General features: G+C 31.4%; 1 protein-coding gene across 1 annotated transcript; it reads left to right on the top strand.

The window, feature by feature from the left end:
• Positions 1 to 215: 215 nt before the first annotated feature.
• LOC138870896 (uncharacterized) lies at positions 216 to 1,662 on the top strand. The gene is made up of 4 exons (XM_070148736.1): positions 216 to 299; positions 672 to 921; positions 1,160 to 1,200; positions 1,282 to 1,662. The coding sequence occupies exons 1-4, from the start codon at positions 216 to 218 to the stop codon at positions 1,660 to 1,662; spliced, it is 756 nt and encodes a 251-aa protein (XP_070004837.1).
• The last annotated feature ends 4,338 nt before the right edge of the window (positions 1,663 to 6,000 follow it).

The raw sequence follows: 6,000 nt of genomic DNA, 5'->3' as shown, positions 1-6,000 counted from the left end.
CCGCAAGTAATAAAAATGTAAAAGCACATACTGGAAGTCTTCAGTGAGGGAACAGGAATCTGAAAAACAAAATGACTGCTCGGGTCACTGAATGTTCAAGTACCTGGAAGTGATAAAAATGAGGTCTCAATAAGTTATGTCTCTATGGGAAATAGTGGAATAGAAATAATGTTGTTGTTAATAACAATTTTGCATATAAAATTACAATTGAAGTAATGAAACAAGATGAGGATCATAGAGAAAGGATTGACCGAAATGGAAAGACGCAATTCAAGAGGAATTGGCTTCACTTGAAAAACGTAAAGTTTTCGGAGCAATAATTCAAATACCTGAAGGTTTCTAGCCAGTGGGATACAAATGGGGTTTTGTCCGAAAATGAAATGAGAAAGGTGAATTCATAAGATATTAAGTACGTCTTGATGCATAAGGGTTTTTGCAAATGCTTGAGATTGATTATATGGAGATATATTCTCATGTAGAAGATACAATTACCTTCTGGTATCTAATAAATCTAGCAGTTCATGAAAATCTTAACATGCGATTGATCGATGTAGCCACAACTTATATATTTGGCTAATTAGATAACAAATTTTTTTATGAAAATCGCTGAAGGATTTAAAGTTCCTGAAACATATAAATGTTCTAGGGAAATTTATTCAATAAAAATTCAGAGATCCTTATATGGATTGAAGCAACCAACGCCGGTGCAGTACGATCGACTTAGCAAGTATTTTCTAAAGGAAGGGTATAAAAATGACCCCATTTGCCCTTGTGTCTTTATTAAGAGGTCTAAATCTGAATTTGTCATCATTGTTGTGTATCTTATTGTGTATGTTGATAACTTGAATATCATTGGCTCTTCTAAAGAGCTTCCAAAGGATGTAGAGTGTTTGAAGAAAGAATTTGAAATGAAATATCTTGGTAAGATAAAATTTTATCTCGGCCGACAAATTGGGCATGTGACAAATAAAATTTTTGTCCATCAATCAACATAACTGAAAAGGTTTTAAAGCAAATTTACATGGATAAAGTACATCCATTGAGTACCCCTATGGTTGTGGGATCACTTGACATAAATAAAGATCTATTTCGACCTCAAAAAAATGATGAAGAGTTCGTTGGTGATGAATTCCATATCTTAGTGCAATTGGTGCATTAGCGTATCTTGCTAATAACACCCAACCAGATATTACTTTTGCAGTAAGTTTATTAGCAAGATTCATCTCCTCCGCAACGAGTAGACATTGAAATGTTGTTAAACATATATTTGGATATCTTTAGGGAACTATAGACATGAGATTGTTTTATTCTAATAAATCCAAGTTAGCAATGATCGGCTGTGCAGATGCAAGTTATTTGTCTGATCCACATAAAGCTCAATCTCAAATAGGCTATTTGTTTACATATGGAGGTACAACTATATCATTGCGTTCAATGAAACAAACAATAGCTTCTACTTCTTCAAATCATGTTGGGATAGTAGCAATCCATGAAGCTAGTCATGAATGTATTTGGTTGAGATCAACAACTCAGCATATTCAGGAAATGTGTGATTTTCCTATGAAAAAGTATAATCCAACTACACTATATGAAGATAATGATGCTTGCATTGCTCAACTGAAAGGAGGATATATCAAAGGAGACCAAACAAAGTACTTTTGACTGAAGTTCTTTTTCACGCATGATCTTCAATAAAATGATGAAATTAATGATCAACGGATTCGTTCATATGATAATTTGAATAATTTGTTTACTAAGGCATTGTTAACCTCAACATTTGAAAAGTTGAGACACAAGATTGGAAAAGTTTTAACGAGACACATTATCTATTTTGAACGTACAAGGGGGAGTGTTGTATATTATTACTCTCCCCCGTTTCAATATAAATGACACACTTTCTTTATTAGTTCGTTCCAAAAGAATGACACATTTATATATTTAGAAACAATTTAATTTTCAACTTTTTGTTTTACCCACTTTACCCTTAATGAGAAATTTTTATAGCCACATAGATATTATGGCCCCACAATAAAAATTTTACCCCTTAAGCTTTTAAGACCACATGTTTCAAAAGTCTTCTTTTCTTTCTTAAACTTTGTGCCAAGTCAAACTACCTCATCTAAATTGAAACGGAAGATGTAGTTAATATGGATGTCCACTATTCCCATTATTTTCATCCATGATGTAAATAACCTCTCACTACTCCTTACTATTAGAATTTTAACTCCCACACCTCTATAACCTCCTTTCGTGATTTTCCCCATGACCCCAATTATTAATGCTATGTTTAAGATAATCCTTTTGTAAGCTTCTATGTAATAGTATAAATAGAGGCATGAAATGTAATATGTGATACACTTGAATACTTGATGAAATAAGAAAGTTCTTTCTTTTTCTCTCATTCTATTACTTATTGTCTTGTTTTATATTGTTACCTTGAGCTACATTTCTTCACAATAATCTTCTTTTTAAGATATTTAATATATTTAGTTATGGATATGCCTCATAGGGGTGTAAGTGTAGGATTTCCAAAACATCAGAGGCGTAAGTGTTTTATTTTAAAATACAAGAATATATCTGAAAAAGAGTTCATATCGTAAGGTGTCTAGTGTAATTAAACCTAGAATTTAATTACCTAAAACACTATCTTTCTGCTTTTTAAGCTTATTCGGTTCAGAGTTAAACTTGTTTGATGCCAAGAACTATATATGCTGGGATATATATATAAATATATAGCAAATATTTCCCCAGGCGGGGGGGGGGGGGAGATTTTTTTTATTATTACTTAAAATCTCTTAATTATGCTACCTGATCTCCTCGTGTTAATTGTATAGAATTGTCTTCTGCAGCTCAGTGCCATATCTCCTCCATTATTTCTGGAAATGTTAGATATGAAAGGGGGACAAAGAGACAAGCATGTCAATATCGAATAAGAAGAAAGCCACAAGAAAAGCATCTATTATCGTCCATTCCCATCTCTGTCCCATACTTATAAAGTTTGTTATACATATAGGGCACTGGGTTACGTGCATGAACTTCATCTTTCTTTCTTATCATGAACTAAATATTAGGCCGGCCATTGTTAGGTTCTGAACCTCTAAAATAAGAAGCCGAATCTAGCAGTTGGCCATGCCCTGTTGATAATATTGTGGTCCGTGGATGACATATATCCGCCAATCGCCCATTCCTAGTGTCTATAGTTGATTATAGTTGATGTCTCAAATAAAAGTTATGAGAATAGGATTATAATGATTATATTGCAAACATAGTATAAATAGATAAATTGTGTTCTCTCTATTTGTTTAAAGTTTTAAAGTCCCAAAAATCTAATTAATCATAAAATTTTTACAAGTTAAATGATTTCACATTTTTTAATGTGACCGCATTGTCTTTCTGATATATCTATATTACCATAGACATAAAGGTCTATTTTACAAAGGTATTAACTTATATATACTAAAAGGCGTAAATTATTTTTACACCTATTATATCATGTCCTTGAAAGATAATTGTTGGTAATTAACCATAACAATTGAATTTTTTTTTCCTTCAATCATGACAGTTGAAATTAATAATCGAAAAAAATAAAAAGAGTAACTTTAATTTACAACAGGTTATATTGGACTAATAGTGTAACAGTGGACATAAGTTAAAATCTAATTTACAATTGTATCATCATATTGACACGATAGTCACGGTTTCTGGACGGAGGCCAATATTATAGTATTCAAATGGAATATTCTGCCACCATAGTAATAGTTGACCTAACTACTATATTTGTGAATGATTGAACCATTTCAATGATTTATTTATTGGTCTGGTCAAATATTCAATCTCTTCTCCTTCATGGAAAAGGTCCAATATATGAAGTGAGTAAGAATAACGGTCTAATAGCTTATTTGGTCAAGTTTCGTTTTGGTTAAAAGTGTTTTTTTTTTCAAATTTAAAGTGTTTGACTAAAACTTTAGAATAAAAAAATATTTTTGAGTAAACGAATAAATAGTTTTTGAGAAGCAGAAAAAAGTAACTTGTTCCCAAAAGTATTTTTTGAAAAATTATTTTCGAGAAAAATATATTTAGAAGTACTTTAAAAAGCTTAGTCAAACACTATACTAATTGCTGATTAAAAGTTTTTAATTAATTAACCAAACAAATATTGTTTCTCGCACTTTTTTGAAAAGTACTTAAAAAAATATTTTTCAAAATAAGTAAATTTTAGATGCTTTGCCAAACCGACTGGTAAAAATATTGGTAATTTGGCCCCAAAAAACGGTTTTCCCGTTTGGATTGTGTCAAGTTGAAGGGATTCGTCAAATATAAAGTGATTGACATGTAAATTTAGTTAAAAAGACCTAGCAACCCCAATGCAATGCAAATATATGATTAATGAACTGAAACAGATAATACAAAATAAAAACTTATGTATATACGAGAATTAAGTAGATCATTTGTCACATTCGATATCCTAAATTATGGTTTGTTTCAAGAGTTGGGAAGCGACCGATTATATTATTAATAATCTATACATTATTTTCGTGAAGCTTCCTTTCGCTTCACTATGTTGACTAGGGGGTCCTTGAAAAAGAAAAATGTAAAAGAGTATTTGATTTGTTTTTACAAAATAAAAACAATACGTGCTTTCTAATTGTTAATTCGTGCCTTCTAAGCTCCAACGAAAAAAGGTCCTATATCAATACGTGTTAGAGATTCTCTCAGAGGTCATGTTGATACTAGTTTATTATCAGTTTGTGTCCCTGAAATTTTTTAAATTAAAATTGTTCACAATTCATGCATCTTCTTGTATCAAATTAACTGATATCTTGTAAGCACCATCACACGAGACATACATTCACGAGCTTCAGTTGACACACTTACCCACAAAACAAAATAAAAGTAACCCTTTTGTTAAGCTAAATTACATCATCCTCTCTCTTTTTGAAAAATGTACAATTGCAAGTAATTTTTAAAACGGAAGGTTTAAAGTACTATAAACAGGTGTTTCAGGTGAATGTTTAATAAGTCGTAAATGATAAGTAACACCCGTAATCGAAGTTTCCCTGCAACATCTAACAGCGACTTCAGATTCTTACAAAGGAGCAAGGACTAGTGGTAGAGAAAACGAACAGCACATATCTTAAATTTTTTTTAAAAGAATTATATTCCTAAATTTGGCACAGCCGTGTCTTCCCCTTGAAAATGAAAATGACCAAATGCTCTCATTGCACATGCAATCTTATGGATACAAATTGTTGCGTCCTCTAAAAAAAGTTAGTGAAAAAAAGGAAAATGTTAGATACTCGTCAAGTTGTCATTGATATTTGATACCAACGAAATTTGTCAAAATTTTAAAATGATATATTTATAATATTTTTTCACCTTTTTATTATACGTTGTTTTTTTTACTGATAGTATTAGTAATATTTTCTTATCTCTAGATATTTATTAGTATACGTGTGTTTTTGTTTTCTTCCTTTTCTGGTTATTGTATGGTTGGTTGCTTCCTTGTCACTGTTCCTTGAGCAGAGGTCTATCGGAAACAATCTCTCTATCTAGAGGGGGATCTAGAATTTTAAGTTTATGGGTTCCTACACAAATCTTAAGTTAATATACAATAATAACTGGATTCCAAGCTAAATATTCTTATAAATTTAATAATTTTTTCTATACAAATACCGGATATAGACAAAAGTTACTGGGTTCACGGGAACCCGTATCTAACTCACCGGATCCGCCCCGGTCTCTACCTTCACAAGGTAGGGATAATGTCTGCATACACACTACCGTCCCCAGATCCTATTTGTGGGATTACACTGGGTTTGTTATTGTTATATTTATAATATTTGCTAATTGATTGCCTTTTCTTAGCTGATGGCACATAACATAGGTCATATTAGGCAGGGGCATATGTAGTGTATTAATAACGGGTCGAATTGAATCTATAAGTTTTGACGCGAAGCAAAATTTTATATGTAAGAATTTATTAAAATTACAATAATAATA

This window comes from Nicotiana sylvestris, chromosome 6 (genome assembly GCF_000393655.2).
Source record: "Nicotiana sylvestris chromosome 6, ASM39365v2, whole genome shotgun sequence".
Classification (NCBI taxonomy): domain Eukaryota; kingdom Viridiplantae; phylum Streptophyta; class Magnoliopsida; order Solanales; family Solanaceae; genus Nicotiana; species Nicotiana sylvestris.
This window is presented reverse-complemented; position numbering and strand designations above follow the sequence as displayed.

What these genes read in the sequence shown, in the direction of transcription:
- LOC138870896 (XM_070148736.1), top strand. Translation starts at nt 216, where the DNA reads ATGAAACAAGATGAGGATCATAGAGAAAGGATTGACCGAAATGGAAAG. An exon ending in ATTTGAAATGAAATATCTTG is followed by an intron (nt 922 to 1,159) that starts GTAAGATAAAAT and finishes TTGGTGCATTAG; the next exon opens with CGTATCTTGCTAATAACACC. An exon ending in AACCAGATATTACTTTTGCA is followed by an intron (nt 1,201 to 1,281) that starts GTAAGTTTATTA and finishes GGATATCTTTAG; the next exon opens with GGAACTATAGACATGAGATT.